At 39.3% G+C, this 23,273-nt stretch overlaps 1 protein-coding gene across 1 annotated transcript in view; it reads right to left on the bottom strand.

The window, feature by feature from the left end:
• Positions 1–23,273, bottom strand: part of NUFIP1 (nuclear FMR1 interacting protein 1) — a 39,699-nt gene that overhangs the window by 9,644 nt on the left and 6,782 nt on the right. The window contains exons 6-7 of the mRNA XM_047860373.1: positions 11,675–11,767; positions 5,410–5,603 (exon numbers count right to left, since the gene is read on the bottom strand). Coding sequence (XP_047716329.1) covers positions 5,410–5,603; positions 11,675–11,767 — 287 coding nt within the window. The remainder of the gene's footprint in view (positions 1–5,409; positions 5,604–11,674; positions 11,768–23,273) is intronic.

The following is a 23,273-nucleotide window of genomic DNA, read 5'->3' as shown; positions in this document are numbered from 1 at the left end:
ATATAGTAATTTCACCACTTTTGCCACTAATGCCCTTTTCTTGTTTCAGGATCCAATCTATCATGTCACAATGCGTTTAGTCATTACGACTCCTTATCTGTGTCTTCTCCAAATTTGTGACAATTTGTCAGGATTTCCTGGTCTTTCATGAACTTGAAGATTCCAAAGACTACTGTCATTGTAGAAGGCCCCTCAGCTAGGGTCTGCCTGATGTTTTCTGATGATCACACGGAAGCTACAGATTTTAGGCAGTGCCGTTCTCATCACATCATTTCAAGGGTCCATGACATCAACATCACTTATTACTGGTGACATTAACCTTGATCTCTTGGTGGTCTGACTGGTTTCTCTGCAATAAAGTTACTACTTCTCTCTTTTATTATTCTGTTTTTTCAAATCATTAAGTCCAGCCCACATTCAAGGGAAAGGGAATTAAGCTCCTCCCTCTTAGATAAGGAATATCAAAGAAACTTGGACGTATGTTAAAACCACCACAGTATTATTTTACTAATAATTAATAAGGGGGAGATATTTTGAAACTATATTAATGCCCTGTTTTACATTAAAGTTTTGCCACTAATTTTACCATTCCTCAGTGGGTCTTGCTTGAAACAATTACTGCTGTCGTGTTTTAATGGTAACTTTCTATTTCCTTCATTTCTCCTACTTTTATCAATTAGAATTTGTCTGTAAAATCTGTTCTTCCTTCCTCATTTTTTATTTCTATCTGTATGGACTCATGGATATTTGTTCTTTGGGTTCTAATCTATTATTCTTTATTTTGTGGGTAGAATTGTTCCAACTTTGGCTCTTGGGAGCATTTTCCAGTTGTTCCCTACATCCTTTGGACACGTCTGCATCCTCACATTTTTCTGAGCACTTTCTTCCCTTCTGGCACTATTAAGGTGCTCTACGTTCACTTTGTATCTTCTCTGTCCCAGCTCTACAGTCAATCATTTCTCCAAAAGGCCCTGGTTTCTTCAGTTTGACAACGGTAAAACCACAATATGGATGCCTGGTGAACTCACTACCAGGACTGTCACACAGTTCGCTGTACTTGAGTACCCTCCCCATGGGTAAGAGCTAGGAGTCCACACAAGTGAACAATTGCTCCCCGCTTTCGTTCTCCCTCAGGCATGTTTTGGAAATCCATGATATGCAATAACACTTTGAAGAGGGGGATCGTCTTTTTGCCCCTATCAAAACAGTCCTCGACCATGACTTTTCATCTAAAAAAATAAATAAAGAAAAAGCCATTCCCGAAGTCCCTTGGATCTACCAGCAGTTCAAACGCAGGCATTTTTAGCAGCTGCAAAGAGTATGCTGAAGGCATTGTACTGGCTGACAAAATAATACTCAACGAAAACTCACTCACTTTTTAACAAAAGCAGCCGAAACACCTCTCTAAACCAAAAATGCCAGTATAAAGACAGGAGCAATGAAGATGATAAAATCAAACTTTAAAATGATTACAAAATACTAGCTCAAATAATTTCTCTTACTGTTAAAACCCTAGCAATACTTTCCTTAGGGTAAACCTCACCTCAATCTCTCACAATACATATCATATGCCCTCTGACCAAAATACACATATATGTAATAATCTAAAATTTATCACTGGACTATGAATTTCTTGAAAGCAGGGAGAAACTTCTCTAAATTACAATCCTGAACAAGCAGAATGTGGGACCTCAAGTAAATCCTTACTGAAATGAAAAGTGGGGAAAAAAGGCCCTCTGTAAGTCTTGCAGACTTTGTAAGTATAAACCCTAGGTGTAAACGCTTCCCATCTGGCTTCTTCCTACAACTTCTTTCTTTACGTGTCTCTCGCCTTCGTCCCCCTCCTATTTCCTATAGCCTTTATGAAGCAAAACACAATTACACGCTCTAGCTCCGTGAAGATTTATCGATTACGTACCCTAAAGAAAACGCAGTATGTTGAAAAAGTCACCCTAAAAAATGGAAACCTTGCTTTACAGTTTCCAACTCTCAAAAACAAGTATTAACAACAAGCATTCATGGCAACTGACATGCTGGCTTATTTTCTTATTTTCATATCTACCTTTTAAACGCCAGAAGCCCACCTACCTTAATGTCAGTGTAGAGACTGATGTCCCCCAGCGTTCTATGACAATAGCTATATTTATACTATACGACTGACAACTTGGATCTTTTTTGTTTTGTGGATGCTGAGGCACTTCAGTCGGCGATGCTTGACACACACCAGTTCTTTTCTTTCTAGCTCAGACAACACTTACTAAAACCACATGTCAGGAAAGCCATAAAACATGTTGTATATATACTTAAACAACAAATAAACATGGTCCCAATGAATGAGACACCAAAAACAGATTTGCGACAACACCTTGAGAGACGGGTTAGCAGAATATGCAAGGAACTATTAAAAAAAAAAAAAAATACAGCACCATTAAGGACATCTAGTAACAACAGGCCATATTCAAAACTGATAAACTGGGAGACTCCAAATGATAGGCTTTCCCTGTGTAACAGTATCAATCCCCAGCTAAAGCACCTGCCCAATTAATGAGTGTTCACATACTGCCAACTATCACAAAAAACACTGGTTTTCTAAGCATGATCTGAAGTCTATAAAGATCCTTAAAAACTGTCCTTGTTTAAGATGTGAATGCTGATGTCTACATAAGGTTCTGAGCCTAAAAAAGGAGAGAAAAAAAAAAAAGTAAAGCATTGAGAAGTCTTCATTGTAAAAGTGAAATTAGTGATGAAAACTGCCACCTGAGAGCATGAACAGGGCCATATTATTACAATGGTGCCCTGCCAACGATAACCTGGATAATGAGCATGACAACCGATCGTAAGATGGGCCGGCTCAGGCCCATGGAGAAGGAAGCTGCCTGCAAACAAGTGTAGGACTGACAGATTGGAGAGCAGACATGCTGACAATATCTGGGCATGTGAAAATACGGTACACATAGCTTTTTGTAGCTACAACTGGAGTGAAAAGTTGAAGAACCAATGCTCTAAACATTGTTTTGGAAAATATAGAAGTCCAGAAGAAATCCCAGGTAAAGGATAACATAAATTTAAATGGAATCTCTCCCACAAAATAAAGCTGCCCTAATTTGATCAGTTTTTTTTTTTAATTTCCTTAAAGAACATTATCATAAACTTAAAACTTACTTGTAAGAGTTTTATATTCAAGACTTACATAATCATCTTTGACCCTCAATATAGGTACATTGCTATCTTTGATCCTCAGTATAGGTAAAGGTTTCAACATTTAAACCAAAAAAATTACTTGAGATCCCTCATTTAACTGCTACTAGGAATCTGACTAAATGCTTTCTACCATGAAGATGAAGGTATTTACATTGTTCTCGCATCTAAAGTATCTCCTGAATACCTACATACAGGTTTAATAGAGCAAAATATATGATCATCTTTTTGTTGGTATTTCACCAGATCACCACATACTAAACTACTTCTTTAAAAATGAGAAAACAGAAGGGGTTCTTTCTGGCTCAGTCAATAGAGCATGAAACTCTTGATCTCAGGGTTGTGAGTTTGAACCCCACATTGTGTATAGAGATTACTTCCAAAAAGAGAAAGAAAACAGAATTACCCATCTACCAAAGCTAACAGGATGAAGACTATGCAACATTACAAAGTCCTTCAAATGTTCATTTAGAAAAGTGCATGAAGAATTACATAATTTTCAAATTAGTAACTTACTAATTTTAACAGTAGTCTTTGTGTTTCAAGTATTTTAATGACATGAAAGTTTATACTTGAATACAGATGGTTTTTATCATCAAGGTCACACATTGTGAATCTGATGAAGTGTGTGTGGGCTCTAATATCTTTGAAGGGAAAAAATCAGTGCCCAAGAGTAAACAGCCCTGGCCCAGATGTCATCTGCCTTTTCCTTGCTATCAACAAGGATAAAAAGTTGCCTTTTCTAAACTCTCTCCTACATCTCAACTATCCTAGGCTCGTACAATATTTTTTTAGATAAATTCAGACTTCACATTTAGAGGAAGTATAGTGTCCGGTCGAGTCAGACTCTTAAATTCAAACTTTGGCTCTGGCATTAGCTAGCAGCTGCACTAAGGTAAACTCCTTACCCTGCGTCCCTCAGTTCTAAAATGGAAGTAGCAACAGTACCTATGCATTTGAAAAGGTTTGCGATGAGAAAAAGAGTTATTAACACGTACAAAGCACGTAGAGCACAGTAAGTACCTTACTCAATAAGTGTTAGTTGGTGTTAAAATAACTACTATCATTCTAACTAAATTCTATCTTATTCTTAGCCTAATACTCTCTTATACCAAGATCCCTTCCATCCTGATTCAGTCACTGAATGAGTGACCCCATCTCTTGCCATCCGTAAGTTTAATAATTTGCCATGTGATTATCACAGAAGCCATTGTCTTCCAAGCGGAACAGAGCTTGCTAGCAAACTTCTAATGTAAAACCAGTCCACTCACTAATAACACTCCTTTGCAGAAGAGAACATACATACGTTATTGGAAGGAAAGATGGTAGAAGTATTTACACCTACATTTTTGTTTTTCAAGACACTTACATCTACATTTTTATTTTTCAGAAGGGAAAATGGAGCCTCAGAGGCTGGAGGGTATCTCTATGTGGTTAGCAGCATTCTAGTCCTTTAATTTTTCAACTTATTAAGCAAGAATAAGGGAATTTAAGGCTAATATAAATATATTCTATGGGCTGAGGAAGAACAGTATCAAATACACTGAAATAATATCATTTACCCAAAGAGATTATGTTCATGCTTAGCTGCATAAATAATACTGGCTTCCGCTGGAATTACCCACTTCACTGGGGGAAAAATTAACATAACTGGAAGATTTTGAATCTATAGCATTGACACATTCAGAACAATCTTAAGAAAGTTCCCAAGGGGCGCCTGGGTGGCGCAGTCGGTTAAGCGTCCGACTTCAGCCAGGTCACGATCTCGCGGTCCGTGAGTTCAAGCCCCGCATCAGGCTCTGGGCTGATGGCTCAGGGCCTGGAGCCTGTTTCCGATTCTGTGTCTCCCTCTCTCTGCCCCTCCCCCGTTCATGCTCTGTCTCTCTCTGTCCCAAAAATAAATAAACGTTGAAAAAAAAATTAAAAAAAAAAAAAAAGTTCCCAAGATTACACCATACTATGAAAATTATCCAATAAATACAACCTTCCTTTCATATCTGTCTGCCTCATGCACCCACTCCCCAAGATTCAGAAAAGATGACCTGAAATGAGGGTTTTGACAAGACACTCCCATTATGAAGAAAAAGAAAAGCATCATTCTACTTTTGTACATATTTGCCATTAAACTCTCCACAAATAACACTGTGAAGAATCAAGTTCAGCACCATGGCCTGTAAGCTTATCAACATGCTGCTTGCCTGTTTAGCTTACCAGAGTCCGTGTTTACCAAAACACCCAGAGGGTCTGCATTTGCCTTGGGCGGATCTTCAGGCTTCGAATCACGCAAGCTACTACCAGATCCAGTGGCTGCTGTCTGTCCAACACAGTCATTTTTCCATTTGTGATGCCTGCCAGGACTTCTGATCTTTGCCATATGTGAATGTCTGGACATCCCTTTCATCTTGCTGGAGTGAGAAAAATGCAATTCTTAATATGAAAGGCACTGACCCCCCAAGAAAAAAAAAATTTTTTTGAGAGAGACCACAAGAAAGCACCAGTGGGGGAAGGGCAGAGGGAGAGAGAAAGAGAGAATCTCAAGCAGGCTCCTGCCCAGTGGGGAGCCCAATGCAGAGCTCGATCTCAGGGCCATGAAATTATGACCTGAGCCAAAACCAAGAGTCTGACGCTTAACACACTGAGCCACCCAGGTGCCCTCCCCCCAAGAAAAATTTAAAGGAGAGTACTGAATGCAAAAGAAACCTAGCCACCAAATCAATCATTTGTAGCCTACTACATTCAAGAGATAAAAGAAATAAACTCAATGGCTTCCAAGGACAGGGAACTTTATGGCAGAACTTTAATAAAATAACACACGACAATAAATACCACTTTATGAATTCCAAGATGCACATTTCCTCCCGTATTTTAGCCCCTCTGAAAAGGGTCTATGTTGTATGATCAACAGGAGGTGAATTTAACTGGCAGAATTTTCATTCTGATTGTGCATAAAAGTGTTTCTTAAACTTACAAAGTGTGTTGACTCTTGTCTATTCATTCTACAGGCGTCTTAAAGTTTCTGACGCACTTACAAATATGCTGCCTTGTGTGATCTTCATGACAGCTCTTTGAAATTGGCTAGACAGGTACTACTCTCTTCACTTTGTAAGAGGATAAGCTTAAAGATCATAAACTGAGCACGGTTTCACAGCCATCTCAAATCAAGTGCCCTCTCAATGACTACAATTACTCCTCTTAGAAGGAAAAACAATGCTTATACAAGCATATTCTGATGTAAGCTACGTATAGGGAAAAATTTCAAAAAAAGGTTTGTTACACATTCTCAATAGAAAATACAAAGTATCCTTTGGTGGGGATGAATTTTCACAAAAAATACATTTTTTTTTCTAATTTGTCATTTACCAGAATTCTTTTTTTGTTGGTTTTTGTTTGTTTGTTTTTCATTAATAATGGAGGCTGCAGTTAGGAATATAGAAATTAGAAATCTGGGTTCAAATCCCAATTTTGCCACTTACTAGCTGTGCCTCTTGGACAATATTAATATCCCTGAGTCTGCTTAATCCCTTGTTTGTAGAAAGGGAATCATAGACACATAGAATTAATATAAAGTGCCACACTGAGCCCTTAATAAATGATAGTTATTACCATAACATTTTCTAAATAACTTGCTAAGCCAACATATTCGGTTAATATTTCTGTAATCCAAAGGTTCTTAATTCTTTTAGGGTCACCATAATCCTTACAAAGTCTCATTCCAAAAAATCATATACAGGCTCCAAATTTTGCAGAAAAGCATGGACCAATTTCTAATGTGCAACCGCAGACGTCAGGCCTCAACAGTTTCATCACAGGTAAAACAAGTTAAGAGTCTTGCCTCTGGCTCACAGTCCCCATGAGGATGATGAAGAGATGCCACTTTCCATAGGCTCCCATTCACAGAAGCCTTCCCTGTATTCTGCTCCTACAGCACCTCACCACAGATGACTTCTAAATGATCATTTTTAAGGTATTCAGTAATAAGCAATGAATTAGAATGACTTTTTTTTAAAGATTTTTTTTTCAGTAATCTCTATACCCAACATGGGGTTCGAACTCACAACCCCAAGATCAAGAGTCTCATCATCTACTGACTCAGCCAGCCAAGTGCCCCTGGAATGACCTTTAATTGATGAGATCAATAAGACTTCACTGAAAAGTGATGTATCTGGAAGTTGCACTGCCCCACCTTTGAGGGAGTAGTTCCTTTACACAGTTGTCTAACAATCATTTACAGGGAAAAGTTTAGGGGCGCCTGGGTGGCTCAGTTGGTTGAGCATCTGAGTTCAGCTCAGGTCGTGATCTCACAGCTGGTGAGTTCAAGCCCATCGAGCTCGCTGCTGTCAGTGCAGAGCCTGCTTGGGATCCTCTGTCCCCCTCTCTCTGTACCTCCCCCACTTGCACTCTCTCAAAAAGTAAATAAAACATTAAACATAAATAAATAAATAAATAAAATAAAAAGTTTATTTAATCAACACTTTAAAACACTTAAAGTATAACATAAGTTAAAGTGTAGATGCACATGAAGTGGAGAGATAAAGGAACATTTACAACTAAAAAGCTAATAGAGGGGGAGCAGAATATTAACAAATTATTCAATTATTCCAAAAGGAGGCAAGGAAGGAAACAACAACAAAAAAAACGGGACATGTAACAAAAAAAATTAGGGCACCTGGGTGGCTCAGTCGGTTAAGTGTCCAACTCTTGATTTCAGCTCAGGTCACGATCCCAGCCAAGGTTGTGGGATCGAGCCCCTCATCAGGCTCTGCGCTGAGGATGGAGCCTCCACTTACGATTCTCTCTCTCTCTCCCTCTGCCCCTCTCTCCCACTTGCATACTCTCTCTCTCTCTCTCTCAAAAAAAAAAAAAAAAAAAAAAAAGGATACGAAAAGAAAGGCAAAGAAAAACTTTTTCAGACACACAAAAGCTGGAAGAAGTCACCTCCAGCGGTTCTTTACTATAAGAAATGTCAAAGAAAGTGTTTTAGCAAAAGGAAAATGCTATTAGACGAAAAGATGGGTCACCATTAAAGAATGAAGAGTACCAGAAATGGTAAATATGTAGGTACCCCAGCCATCAGCCAGGGTAGGTCAGCCATCAGCCTACCAAACCCCAGCCGTGACTGAACTTTGTCAAGATCTAACTGAACCCCAACTGACTCCAGATGTCTGAGCAATTAATACTTGCTATTTTATTGGGGGGAAAAAAGGACACTCATTAAGAGAGTAAAAAGGCAAGTCACAAGTTGTGAGGGTATATTTGCATACATACACTCTACTCAAAATAGGATTTGTATCTAAGTAAATAACTCCTACAAATCAAGAAAAGCAACCCAATTAAAAACTGGTCGAAAACTTGAACTGGCACTTCACAAGAAAATAGCAAAATGGCCGATAAGCAAATAAAAAGGTGTCCAACATCAGAGGCACCTGGGTGGTTTGGTCAGTTGAACGTCCAACTTTTGATCTGGGCTCAGGTCATGATCCTAGGGTTGTGGAACTGAGCCCTGCGTCAGGCTCTGCACTGAGCATGGAGCCTGCTTGAGATTCTCTCTCCCCGCCCCACCCCTCTTCCCTGCTCACGCACTCTTGCTCTCGCTCTCTCTACCTAAAATAAAAATGGGGGGGGGGGGGTGGTGCCTGAGTGGCTCAGTCAGTTAAGCGTCCAGACTCTTGATTCTGGCTCACTCACGGTTTGTGAGTTCAAGCCCCATGTCGGTCTCTGCACAGCCAGCATGGAGTCTGCTTGGGATTCTCTCTCCAACCCCTCTCCGCCCCTCCCCTACTCACGCTCTCTCAAAATAAATCAACTTTTTTTAAAAATAAAAAGTAAAATAAAATAAAAATTAAAATAGGGGCAACATGGGTGGCTCAGTTGGTTAGGCATCTGACTTGATTTCGACTCAGGTCATGATCTCATGGTTCATTGGATTGAGCCCACATCAGGCTCCATGCTAACAGCATGAAAGCCTGCTTGGGATTCTCTCTTTCTCTCTGTCTCTGTCTCTCTGTCTCTCTCTGTCTCTCTCTCTCTGCCCCTCTCCCACTCATACACACTCTCTCTTGCTCTGTTCCTCTCAAAATAAATAAACTTAAAAAAATTTTTTCTTAACTTTTAAAAAAGGTGTCCAACATCATTAGTCAAGAGGGAAATGGTATGACATGAGGAAAAGGCGTAACTAAGCATTAGTCAGGAAACAAGGGCAATTAGATACACAATCAGTACGAGTGTAAATTGGTACAACCATTGTGGAAAACTGTTCGACTTTACCTATCAAAGCTAAACATACAGATGCCCAATGATCCAGCATATATATGACCAGTGAAAATGAGTACTTATGTTCCCAAAAGACATGTAAAGGAATGTTCGGGGTGCCTGGGTGGCTCAGTTGGTTAAGTCTGACTTCCACTCAGGTCATAATCTCACAGTTCGTGAGTTTGAGCCCTGCATTGGGCTCTGCACTGACAGTGCAAAGCATGCTTGGGATTTTCTCTCTCTCAAAATAAATAAACTTTAAAAAAAAAAAAAAAAAACGATGTTCATTAGTAACAGCTTATTCATAATAATCCACACTGGAAACAACCCTAATGTCCAACAGTAGAATGGATATTCTTACAAACGAGTTCTACACAAGAATGAACAGTTTATAGCTACACATAAAATGAATGAATACAACAAAATAATTCTGAACCATAGAAATCTTACACCAAAGAACATATATTATATGATTTTTATATGAGGTTCCAAGAGCAGGCAAAATAAATCTGTGATGACAGAAATCAGAAGAGAGGTCATCTTTGCAGAGAGGCATCGAACTAGGGAGAGCTTAAGAGAGATTTATGAGACGAAGACATTTTGTATATTAATCTGTGTGGAGGTTGCATGGATGTATAGGCGTATGTGGGTATGTGTATAAATCCGAGTTGTACACCTGAGATTTACAGATTTTATTTATATTAAAAATAAACTTTAGCAAAAAAATAAAATGGAAACAATTTTTTTTTTAATTTTTTTTTTTTAATGCTTATTATTTTTGAGAGAGAGACAGAGAGCAGCAGGGAAGGGGCAGAGAGAGGGGGAGACACAGAATCGGAAGCAGGCTCCGGGCTCCGAACTGTTAGCATACAGCCCGACGCGGGGCTCGAACTCACGGACCGCGAGATCATGACCTGAGCTGTAGTCAGCCGTCCAACCGACCGAGCCACCCAGGGGCCCCAAAATGGAAACAATTTTGAACAAACTTCTATGAAGGTGAGGGACTAGGGAAAACAGGGCGTCTCATAGACCGCTGGTGGGAGAGCAAGCTATGACAGTTATTTGGCAGTTAACCATTAATACCGCAAATACACATTTTATCTTTTGACTCAGCACATCTACTTCTAGGAATCCATCCTTAGAAGTGTTTGTACATGTGTAAAATGTATGTGCAGGCCAAGCACGGCATATTTTTATTCGTAAAAGATTGGTAAAAACTTAAGTACCTGTCACGGGAAATTAGTTTTAGAAAAGAAAAAAACAAAAACAAAAACAATAAAAACCCTGTGGGTTACCCTTAGGGTTCTATACATCCTTGAAGAATGAGGAGGCTTGTTATTTATTAATATGGGACAATCTCCAAATATATCATTTGGCTAAAAAAGCAAGATATAGAAATAGTGTCAAAAAAGGAGAAAGAGAAAAAAAAGACTACTATCTTATGTGCTACATGAAGTATCTCTGGAAGGAAAAATGGGTTGTCTCTGAGAAGGACAACTGTTTAGCTAGGACACAAAGACAGAAAATACTTACTAACGAGTCTTTGTGAAAACCACGTGAATATGGGGTATTATCTGTTTAAAAACATAAAGAAATCCTGAAGTTAAAAATTTATGAAAGCAAAGATTTCAGATTCAGAAATGTAGAAATTTTAAGATTTTGGTGTATGCTCGTTTATTAATTTTAAGCATACTCGTTTAAAATAAGCATTGAGGGGCGCCTGGGTGGCTCAGTCAGTTAAGCGTCCGACTTCAGCCAGGTCACAATCTCGCGGTCCGTGAGTTCGAGCCCCGCGTCGGGCTCTGGGCTGATGGCTCAGAGCCTGGAGCCTGCTTCCGATTCTGTGTCTCCCTCTCTCTCTCTGCCCCTCCCCCGTTCATGCTCTGTCTCTCTCTGTCTCAAAAATAAACATTAAAAAAAAAAAATTTTTTTTAAATAAATAAATAAAATAAAATAAGCATTGAGTTGGGGTGCCTGGGTGGCTCAGTCTGTGGAGCCCCCGACTCTTGATTTGGGCACAGGTTAGGACATCATGGTTTGTGAGTTCAAGCCCCATGTCTGGCTCTGTACTGAGAGCATGGAGTCTGCTTGGGATTCTCTCCTCCCCCTGCCCCTCCCTGGCTTGTGCACATGCGGGCACGCTCTCTCTCTCAAAATAAAGAAATAAACACTTAAAAAAATAAAATAAAATAAGCATTGAGAATGCAAGCGATTTTAAGGAACTTACCCATACTGTGTTGTTGTCAAAACTGCTCCTCTCTTTTCCTTTTCAAGTTTTAATTTTTTCTTTCTTTCAATATTGGCCAGAGTCGGGTAGTTTCTAGAAAACAAAAAATCAATTATAAAAAGGCTTTTAGAGTACAAATTTAATTATCTAATCAAGCAATTACTGCACTTAGCAATTTCTGTTTATTTAATAACTAATGCAATAAATCATTGTAAACCTTTAATTCTTTCTAGAATTTTTTAAGAGAAAAAAAGTAGACTGTGACAATGCTACTCAAGTAGACCAGCTGTCAGTCCACAAACTGTCACCAGTCAATGAGTAGATAAGGAGCTTATACTAGAATTTGAATTAAATATATCATAAAATGTGCTCAAACTGATATAGTTCATTTATTTGTCATTTATCCATAAATACTATTTAAAAAATGTAAGTCTATGCAATTACTTATGCAAATACATACTAGGTACACCCAAAGTTACCAAAATGAGGAAGAAACAGTTCTCAAAAAAAGATAAGAAAAGCACACAAATAGCTATTACAAAGGGCAAAATATAATAAAAGTACCCCAAAGAGGTACAAAGACTGGGTGGGAGGAAATGATCATATCCAGCAGGAGAAATCCAGAAGAAAGATGAAAGAAATTAGTCTTACATGGTGTTAATAAACAGAAATCAGATGGAAAAGCTTCAGTGTTCTAAGCAGAATAAACAATACAAACAAACCAAAGCCTCAGAAGGTGTGCAAGATATCCAGGGAATGGCAAGTGGTTCATTTTGTACGAAACAGTTACAAGCAATCAGACAGAAAGGCAGGCTGAGGCCATTAAATGTGCCTTGAAACCAGACTAGAAAGTTTATAGTTATTTCAGTGACAATAGGGAGCCACGGAAAGTTATGAACAGGGAGAGCTATGTGTAAGGCAGTGATTAAGATTAAATCTGACAGCAATGTGCAAGATGAATTGCTCTGACAAAGCTTTCTTTGTTCCTTGGCACAGTCGTGTGGAGATGCAAACTCTGGTGGTGAGGGGAACAGATCTTAGGAGTATAAAAAAAGCACAGACAGAGGGGGAACACAGCTCTCTACCACTCAGCTTGGCTGGTCATCAGAGTAAATATTTTAAGAAATATCAACAAATTGTGTTCTGCCATTGTTTCTGGGACATTGTTTCCACCCCCAACTTCCCTTTTTTTTTGTTTTTGTTTTTGTTTTTTAACACCTGCATCACTGATTTGAATGGCACAGACAATATGAAGCCTTTGGGTTGGCCACATTGGAAGATAAGAATGGAAATGACATTGAGTAAGTGGTGAAATAATCAGAAAAAAGGCAATGAATTTCAATGAGGACCGTGCAAAGCAATCTATTCAGCCAAGGAAAGTAAACTCCATAAACAAAAGATGATGAATGTACAAGCTATAAATAAACATAAGAGGAGAAGATCAAGGTGATAGGAGACAAAAATCTGACAGCCAGTCAGCACCATATGACTGGACTTTTGGAAAGCAAACATAATCTAAGGTTATGTGAAATGGAGTCTGGCATATGTACAAGTGTGAAATCTTCCTCTCATGATATTCAAAAGTGGTCAGAAACTCTCAGGGCACTGTGTTCAGTTTTGTGCCCCTACACTGAAAAGGAATGTTGAGGAAAAATAAAACTTGGAAGGGATTCAGAAGAGATTCAAAGATGATTAACAAGATGAAAAAGAAAACCTCTGAAGAAAGATGAAAGGAACTGGAACTATTTGCAGCCTTTAAAAGAGGAATAGAAATGACAATAAACGCTCTTACAGAAAGGATGGCAGCCAGCTGGTCCCAATCTGAAGACAGAAATACGCAGACGCAGAAATGGTGAGAAAAACGGTGATGACGTTCACAGGCCCCACAGTGTCTAGGCAAGTGACTCACAGCCACTCAACACCCTTCACATCTCCGAAATTCACTTCTTCTTACTATGAATGTTTCTTCAACACTTTTCTTCTGAGTACTGCAGACCCTGACCATGTTGAGCCATACGCCAAGCACTAAAGACTTGGTGCTACAGTGGGCCACGAACAAGCAAACAGAGGCTACCTACGTGCTTCCCAAAGGTAAAGAATGTAAATGTGATAGCGAGGGGATTTTAGGTGAGATCTAAGAAAGAATTCCTTAAGACATCAAGGAGGTTGTGCAAACTCCGATGGTGGAAGTCTTTTAAAACAGCTCACTTTGCTTCTAGCCGATACTAAAGTAACACTTTCCTAAAGGTAAGGGCTCTTTTAATATCCCTTGAAAAGCTATAAGATGCCATTTTTCAGTGCTTGAATTAATAAAACCCTCTTCCAAATTTATGCTATTCCTATTTACACATTCCCGAAGACTAAAAACTAGGAAAAGCAAGGGCACTAGAAAGCAAATTATCCAAAAAAAAGGAAAACCAGAAACACAAGACCTTGTTACATATAGAGCAACATTAATACTGAAACACAAGAATAAGGAAGAGTTTGCAGCTTTGATTTAAAAAGCCATATGCCCTTCTTCCTTCTCCTCCTTCTTTCCTGTCTTCCCTACTCTGTCTTCCCCTTGCCTCAGCCTTTAGCCTGCAGTGATGATCCTTAAGCACTGAGGTCGATAAATGGTCAAAACTATGCCAACCGTGATCTCGGCACACATCATTCTGGTTATACTCTGACTCTTTCCTTCTCAAATCACCACCCATTTGTTGACTTTTCCCCTAAGCTTATTCTCTATATAAACACAACCCTTCTTTACTGGCACTGACCCACAACTGCTTCCACACAAGCCATACTACCGTATTTTTATTTCAAAGTCTTTCTGGACTTCAAAAAGACGTAGCATGTTTTAGAAGCAGGCCCCTTCTGGTGGAATTCTGAAAGAACTGGGGTTACAATTTAAAAGAATTTCCTCAGCACCACAGTAACTAGTGAAACATATATCACATAACTACTCCACCTAGTGGACTCCCTGTCTACTGTGAAATATGTTTCAAGGTTTCTAGCAAACTTCCACCACTGTTTCCAGATAGAGTCTGTGTTCTAGAATGCCAAATCACAGCATTTATACCTCAAAGGTCAGGAATTAAGAAAGAATTGCTTCTGGCAGGGGGGGTTGCAGACTATTAGCAGAAAGCCTTAAAGTTGCTTTTTGGTTTTTTATTTTGAGAGAGAGAGTGTGCAGCATGCGCGTGCAAGCAGGGGAGGGGCAGAGAGATAAGGAGAGAGAGCATCCCAGGCAGGCTCCACGCTGTCAGCACAGAGCCTAATGTGGGACTCGATCCCATGAACCAGGAGATCATGACCCGAGCTGAAATCAAGAATTGGACACTCCACCGACTGAGCCACCCACGCACCCCAGAAAGCCTTAAAGTTTTTAAACACAGTGGGCATCTCCAAGTTTGGCTGGATAAAGGAATAAACGTAAAGATGTGCTTCCTTTAAAGATAAACCAAATCTTTAGCATTTTCTTCCAACTCTAAAATTCTTACCGTACGAAAATCTTTTACAACGTTTTTTAACATAGCAATTACATAAAGGCTTTACCTTCCCTGTATGTCAAAGAATACAATGCCTTCCTCAGAAAGAAGGTAGCACTCAAAAGATAAAATTCAAGACATAAGGATTATTCTGCCACATTGATGTGAAATTTATTCTTTTTAGGCCTTCAAATAACATTTTTTAATAGAGAATGATAGAATTTTAAAACGTAAATATATTTTTATAATTGGTTTTTTAAAAACTGCTAGTGGAAAGAATATTCACGTATTCTTAAGAGATCTATCAAATGTACCGAAAAAGAAATGTTTCCCATGCTTTTTATTAATAAAGTACACTTAGAGAAACAATGTATGAATATTTTCAGAGAAAGAACTTGAGGAACAAGATATGGAATAACCTCAGATGAATCAGCAAGTGCGAAGGGATCATCTCAGAGCACTTTATTTTTTTTTTAATGTTTTTATTTATTTTTGCGACAGAGACAGAGCATGAGCAGGGGAGGGGCAGAGAGAGAGGGAGACACAGAATCCGAAGCAGGCTCCCGGCTCTGAGCTGTCAGCACAGAGCCCGATGCGGGGCTCGAACCCACAGACTATGAGATCATGACCTGAGCCGAAGTCGGACGCTTAACCGACTGAGACACCCAGGTGCCCCACAGAGCACTTTGTTAATAAGGCAACATCACAGGTATAAACTTCATCCCAAGTTGTCATCCTCACCCAATATCCTCATTCTCTTTCAACATCTCTAAATTTCACAAATCCGTAACTTCATTTATTCACTCCACAGGTTGACCCATTCCTTTCCCAAGGCATTTCTGTCCACTGTCATGGGATACTTTCAGCCTACATTCTAAAAACTAGAACTATACTCTATCCCCTCTGCCCCCACCTATCTTACATAAAAATCATCACCAATAAGCATATTAAACACTTGTTCAAGTCCATCCTTTATTCAGGACAGAGCTGCTTCCAAATACCACTTAAGAGGTTTGAAATTAAAAAAAAAAAAAAAAGAGTTTTGAAATTCAAGGAGCTTTAAACTTGGCCACCAAGCACCGAGGCAAACACTACGAACTGCCTGTTCTCCCCTCTTCCTTAACAATTTCATTTGGGGATGCTCCACCAACTCTGTCGTCACTAAAAGTGGTCAAGCAACCCACTTATAGCCAATGAGCGCTACGTGGGAGTCTCTTGGTCGGGTCTAAAAACAGAGCTACTGTTCTGCCAACGAAAAGAGGCAAACTCAGCTTTGTGTGTCTTTTGCCTTTTTCTTGTCGTCTTGCCTAGAATGAGGGCTTAATATTTGGATATGCAGGAACCTTCTAGCGGACATGAAGAAAGCCACCTACTAAGGGGCAACAAGGAAGAAAATGTGCCTGATGGTGCTGCTAAGCAGCAGTAGCCCCAGACTTTTTTTTCCACTTGGGAAAAATAGACCTCTTTGTGCTAAGCTAAGATAGTAAGGTTGCTGATCCATTTACTGAAACAGGATCCTAACTGATGTAATCACCAGTGCATCCTAGCCATCCTCTTTGATCCGAATGCTGTCCATGCCCAACTAGGCATATCTGGATTTAAAAACTTGCCTCCTAAAAGCAGTTCCTTATAAAGTTAAACATACGCTTCTTATAAAGTTATACATATGCTCATCCTATGACAAATCAATCCCACTCTCAGGTATTTACCCGAGTCAAAAAAAAAAAAAAAAAGTCTAAACAAAACAAAGACCTGTACATCAATGTTTACAAAAGCTTTACTCATAATTGCCAAATACTGGTAACATCCCAATGTCCCTCAGTTGAGAAGTAAATGAACAAATTGTGGTACATCCATACAGTGGAACAGCACAGCAACAGAAAGGGACGAACCACTACCACATACAACAATATAAATGAATCTCAAAGGCACTGTGCTAATAAGCAAGAGTCAGACTCAAAAAGTCACACACCGTATGACTCCATTGACATGATATTCTGCAAAGGCACAAACACATCAACGGGAAATGTATCCGTGGTTGTCAGGGGCTAGAGCTGGGCTAGAAGTTGACCACATCGGGCATGAGGGGATGTGGGGGGATAATGGAATAGTTCTATACCTTGACTGCAGTGGTGATCACACGACTATATACATCTGTCAGAACTATGCATTAAAAAGGATGAATTTCACTGTGTAGACAACATACCTTAAAATAAATGGGGAGGAGAGGTGAGCGGGCACTATACCTCTTATAAGAAGTTTTGTAAACCAAATTAGTAACCCTGCCTGCCTTCCAAAGATTCCAAGTACACGTTAACCAGTCATTATTATCCCTACATGGCTAAAATTCAGCCTTTAGTTGCCTGTGGTCTCATGGCCACCTCACATATATTTATCTTAGAGCTCATATTAGGTTAAGAGTGTGAAAGGCAAGTGTCTACTGCTTTAAGTTTTTGGTGACCTCAGCCACATACAATGTTTGCCTTTTGAAATACTGAATGTTTCTAATTTTTAAGCTAACCGATTGTCAAGAAGTTAGTCAAACATACATTAACATAAATTCAAAGGGTACTAGGATTTCTTGCTACCATTAGAAAGTCAAACTAGCCTTCTACTAGGGATTTTACACAGGCTACCTACCTAAGCTGGTTTTCATCTTCAAAGGCTAAAGCATTTTTTACACAAAACCACAAGGGGGCAGAGTTCATATGCATGTGGGGAAAGCTACTTTAGAAAGAAATGCATTCAGACACACATGGATTTGGCTGGTCTAGTGATGGTCTGTCCTATGTGGTGAGAATTTAATGTTCAAAACCACAGAAGTTTAAGTACTATTAGCTATTATTACTGGCTTCCAACCACAATTATTAATCAGATCAACACATTTCTGCCCAATTTCTTTAAAAACGACAAAGGTAAAAAAATAAATAAAAACGACAAAGGTATGGTTTAAAACAGGAATTAAAAATATGAATCTCAGCAAAATTTCTACAAACACTTACTTGGATATACCATAAGAGAATTACACCCATAATAAAAACATTTTCCAGTCCCATAAACATATACCAACACTTACAAACATCCCTTAGATCTATGGCACCAGGAGGTAAAACAGCCACATATTTATATTTCTAAAGACTATAATTTAGTTTTTTTTTAAAAAAACACATATGCAAAGAAGTTCATTAATAGGATCATAAGGGACATCTGTATTAAAGTGGCAGACAGAAAAGAAGGACAAGATAGTCCTCTAGCCAGATTGGGGGGGGGGGGGAAGCCCTCAAGAGGCAGGATTTAGCTGGTCTAAGGGCAAAACTCAAAGATAGAGTAGGTAAGATTTTTCTAGAAGTAACCGCATGAGCAAAACTGAAGCTGAAAGGCCAGAAAACCTGTTTGGGAGACGCTTAGTAACAGGTCTTGCCGGTACAAAGAGCTCCCAGGAGCAAGAAATGTGGAAATAATCAGAAAATGCATGTTAAGCCCACATTACAGAATCCTGACTGCCACTTTTAAGGAGCTGTTTTTACTGGCATCTTTGTTGGCTAAACTAAATAAAATCAGTTTGACAAATTTATTGAAATTTTATTCTACATAGTCACCTATATAACCAAGAAATGTATGCCTATTGAACATCTAATTTTGCACAAGGAACAAATACTAAGAAAATGACCCAGCCTTCTCATCAGTTAAGTCAGTTCCTTGCAGAGAACACTTCAACGATGTGATTTTCTTGAACAGCGCTCAGCACCTGAGCCAGAGCTGACATTTTTGCCAGGTGGCTACAACGAAGGATGAAGGAATAAGGAGCTGAGATATTAACCAGAGGAGCTGAAGCGAAGGGAAGACAGAGAGGATGATGGAAGAAGAAAGTAAAAGGGGTAAGGGATGGGAGGTCTCAACTAGTCCCAGACCAGGCAGAGGTAACAGAGCTGAACAGAATGGAGGTTATGATCAAAGAGGAATATGCCCAGGGGAGCCTGGCTGGCTCAGTCAGTAGAGCATGTGACTCCTGATTTTGGGGTTGTGAGTTCAAGCCCTACATTGGGTGTAGAGATTACTTAAAAAAAAAAAAAAAAAAAAAAAAAAAACTTTAAAAAAATTAGAAAAGAGGAGTATGCCCAACTTTAAGATTTTCAGGACAAAAAGTCCAGAGAATGACCACAAAAGAGGCTAAAATTGCACACACAGAGGTGAAGGACATTGGAAATCCGAATATGAAAAGGTACTGAATGAACTATTACAATCTGAGTCTCAAAAAGTCAGGGGAATTCAAAGTACACACACTTCTGTTGGAGCATCAAATATGTCAAGGGCAGGTGGCAAAGGCAGCTGCAACCATCTTGTTAGGAATCACTGGGGAGGGTGTCAGAACTGCAGAGACCTGTGTAGACAGATGGCAGGAAACTCAAAAGGAGAGCGAAGGAGCAATCAATCACCTGTGTCCACATCAAGGAGGCCCTACATGTCACAAAATCAAATACTCACTTTTTGTTCTTGCTTTATCTGACCTTTCCACAGCAAACTACACTGCTACTACTAACCACATCTTCCTTCTTAAAATTCTCCGGTCCACTGGCTTCTGTGACATGTCATGTTCTTAGCTCTCTTCTACCTCTCTGGCTCTCAACTCGGCAGTCTTGTTGGTTTTTATCCTGTTAGGCTGCCTTCTCCTTTCACTCTGTCCTCTCTGTCCTCTCTGGGGAGAATGTCTTTACATTTGTAATTTCATGATTTAAAAATATCTATCTCCAGCCCAGTCCAGTCCAAGTCCCAATATCTACGCAACATCTTGAAGTAAGTATCTCAGAATCTCCTCATACTGAACAATGTCCAAAATCAGTATCTCCACACCCTCTTCCAGGATTCGCCTCTCAGATTCACCAAGTTCCTGTCAGGAACTTGGAAGTCTCCTCAAAACCTGTTTCCTCCTCTACCTCACATTCTATCACCAAATAGTGCCCATTTATCTCCCAAATGTTCTGTACCCACCTAGTTCTCTCTGTCTGTAACACTGCCATCTTTCAAGAGCTTCTATCATCTCTTACCTATACTCAAGTCCCTTGAACATGCCAGTCCATCTGGACACTACTCTCTGCCTCCCCTCATCTTTTCCTAGTTAGATCTGAGTTTAGCTCAACTTCCCTTTGTCAAGGAACACTGCATTCCTCCAGACTAGATTGAGGTCCTTCTCTTACAGGCTGAGAAGGAAGGAAGGATTGTGAGAGAGTAAAATAGCTAGACTTGTAGCAGAGAGTCAACGGAGGTGGTGACCATTAATATAATAGTGGTCTAATATTCCCAAAGTTCATATAATGACTCCGTTTATACACTGACTACAGATAATAGAACCAAAGCTGACAAATCAGAAACTCATCAGACTTTTCCTACTGACTTAAGTGAACTCAAAACTTGAGAGATTCAACAACTAAGTTTACTTAGTTAACTTCTTAGTTGCTTTATAATCTTTTCTGACTAGCAGCCATTGCTACTCTCCTCAAAAGAATTAAACATTTATGAAAGCGGATGGCACCACTGAGCTACACTAACTTGCAAATGATCAAAGTCAGGGCTAAGTAGTAAGGGGACTATGTTAGTGTTTTAGCAGTCAGGCCATTTCCACCCCATCTAGCAGGATACAATCTTCAACATTGGTAGCATCAGCTCCTGAAAAACTAAATATCAGACAGAAAGCGGAGTTAACTCCTCTTGTTTTACTATTCCTCTGTGTAAAATAATCAGAAAAACATTAAACCAGGTGACTAAAACGAAGAAGCAAAACAAAACAAAACAAAACAAAACAACAAAAAAACCATATACTTGATAAAATGCTTCAAAATTCTTCACCAGGTCAAACTACATCATGGTCCTGACTACTTTGACAATGCAACTGGCTCCCTCATGCCAAGACTGGGTCTTCCTACTCTGCACCACTTAACAGGAATTCAATCAACAACAACAACAACGAAAAGAAATTCGATCAACAAGCATTTATCCTCCACATACTAAGCTCCAGGCACAGTGCGAAGTGCAGCAGAATCAAAGATGTCCAAGACTAGGGCCAACTATAATAGAAGGCAACACGCGCTACTGTGGTCGTATTAGTAAGCTACGTATTCACAAACGAGGTAGCAAATAGTGCTTTACGTTAGGGCAGGCCATGGACTGGCAGCCAGTCCACACGCTGATGCCAGAGTATACGTCAACTCTGTCGCTCAGCAAAATGTTTAGATCAGCTGCCATCTTTTCCCTAGCAAGATTTTCTGAATAATAAAAGTAATGAATAAATTCACATTCTGGTACAAGTTCCTTAACTTGTTACAGACTAGCACTCTGGCAGCACCGAGATAAGGGAAATGAAGACTGAGAAAGAGTGACAAACCAAGTGACATTTAAGACAGTCTTTCAAGATAGTAAGATTCTGCTAAGGAGATAAAGAGAAAAAGGCATTCTAGTATACTCTCTCCGAGAGGCCTAAATTCCTTCGTTTGTAAGCCAAAGATGAGACTGAAATTCTATTAAATCCACCAAGTCCATGCTGAAGTTTAAAAGTGAGACAGTGAGCGCTGTATACAGCATAAGATAACTCCAGGGTGTATTTCATTGGAACATTTAGTCACAACCTCACACCGTACCCAAGGCATGTATTAATCCATGGCTACACTCTACTTGCTTAAAGATTCAATTCTTCTGATTATCCCTTCACCCTCTCCATCTCTGCACACTATATTAATAACCGACACAACTACACACATCTACTAAATTCTATTTGCTCTCAGTTGGCCCCAAATCTTTATGCTTAGCGGGCTTCCCTCAGAATTACCTCCGAAGCTTTAACGGGCAGTAACTAACTTTTTCACCTAATAGTATAACGTCTGGCACAATACTACAGGTAAGTGGATTTAAACTAAAAACTTAAGACCTGAAGGGGATTATGGTAAGTGAAGTAAGTCAGAAAGAGAAAGACAAATACCATATGATCTCACTTATATGTGGAATCTGAAAAATTAAGCAAATTAAATAATAAACAAAAAGTTCCCTATACACATACAGATAACAAACTGATGGTTGCCAGGGGGGAGGTGGGTGGAGGGATGGGTAAAATGAGTGAAGGGGAGTGGGAGACGCAGGCTTCCAAGTATGCAATGACTAAGTCACAGGGCTAAAAGGTACAGCACAGGAATACAGCCAATGGCACTGTAACGGCATTGCATGGCGACAGGTGGCAGCTACACTCTGGTGAGCAAAACATAGAAACCTATTTAATCACTACGCTGTACACCTGAAACTAATATAACATTGTATGTTAACTATGCTCAAATAAAAAAAAAAAAACCATGTATTTTAAGAAGTTTAAAAGCGCGACAGTGAGTGCTATATAAAGCGTTAAGGTAACTCTGGGGTGTGTTTCACTGGGACATTTACTCAACCTCACACCGTACTCAAGGCAGCTTTGAGGATGATGGTAGTGAAGATAACAAATACCTATAATTTGACTAACATTCTTTCTTTCATAAAGTACACCGTCTCAAATAATTCATTACACATAAAAATGCTGAATTTAAAAATAAACTAAAATCTTAAATTAAGCTGAACAAAGTAAAAATTTGACCCGCCAGTCAAAAGTTTCAAGTATCTTTCTTGACCTTAGAAGAGAACTATCCCCTTCTTCATCTCAGGCTCTCTTCATTTTTTAATGCCAGAAAAACACTGTTTGACTTCAAAATGCGTCTGACCATTCTAAGAGTTCTGCCTTAGCTTCAGCTTCAGGATGATATTATAGTCCTTTCTGAGAAGACAATAAAACAGTGTCCCACTGGGGTTTTTCATAGAATATCCTAGCTAGACATCTAGTAAATGTTCTTCCTTAATAAGCATAAAGCCCTAAGTCACATGGCCAAATTTCTTAGACATTACTTAAAGGAAAGAATTCCTGGCCTTTTATAATTAAGGATAAACCCGTGTATCATTGTTGTACTCCCTCTACCTAGCATGCTGCAGTCAGTCAACAAATTTTTGCTGGGGGAAAAAAAAAAAAAAAAATCAAAGGAAAAACACAGCAAAGCGTTATATATTTTTTTAATAAGAGTACCCACTCATTACTGCCTCGACATTGAACTTCTGACACA

This window comes from Prionailurus viverrinus, chromosome A1 (assembly GCF_022837055.1).
Source record: "Prionailurus viverrinus isolate Anna chromosome A1, UM_Priviv_1.0, whole genome shotgun sequence".
NCBI classification, from domain to species: Eukaryota; Metazoa; Chordata; class Mammalia; order Carnivora; family Felidae; genus Prionailurus; species Prionailurus viverrinus.
Note: the sequence above shows the minus strand (reverse complement) of the source record. Positions and strands in the feature narration are given on the sequence as shown.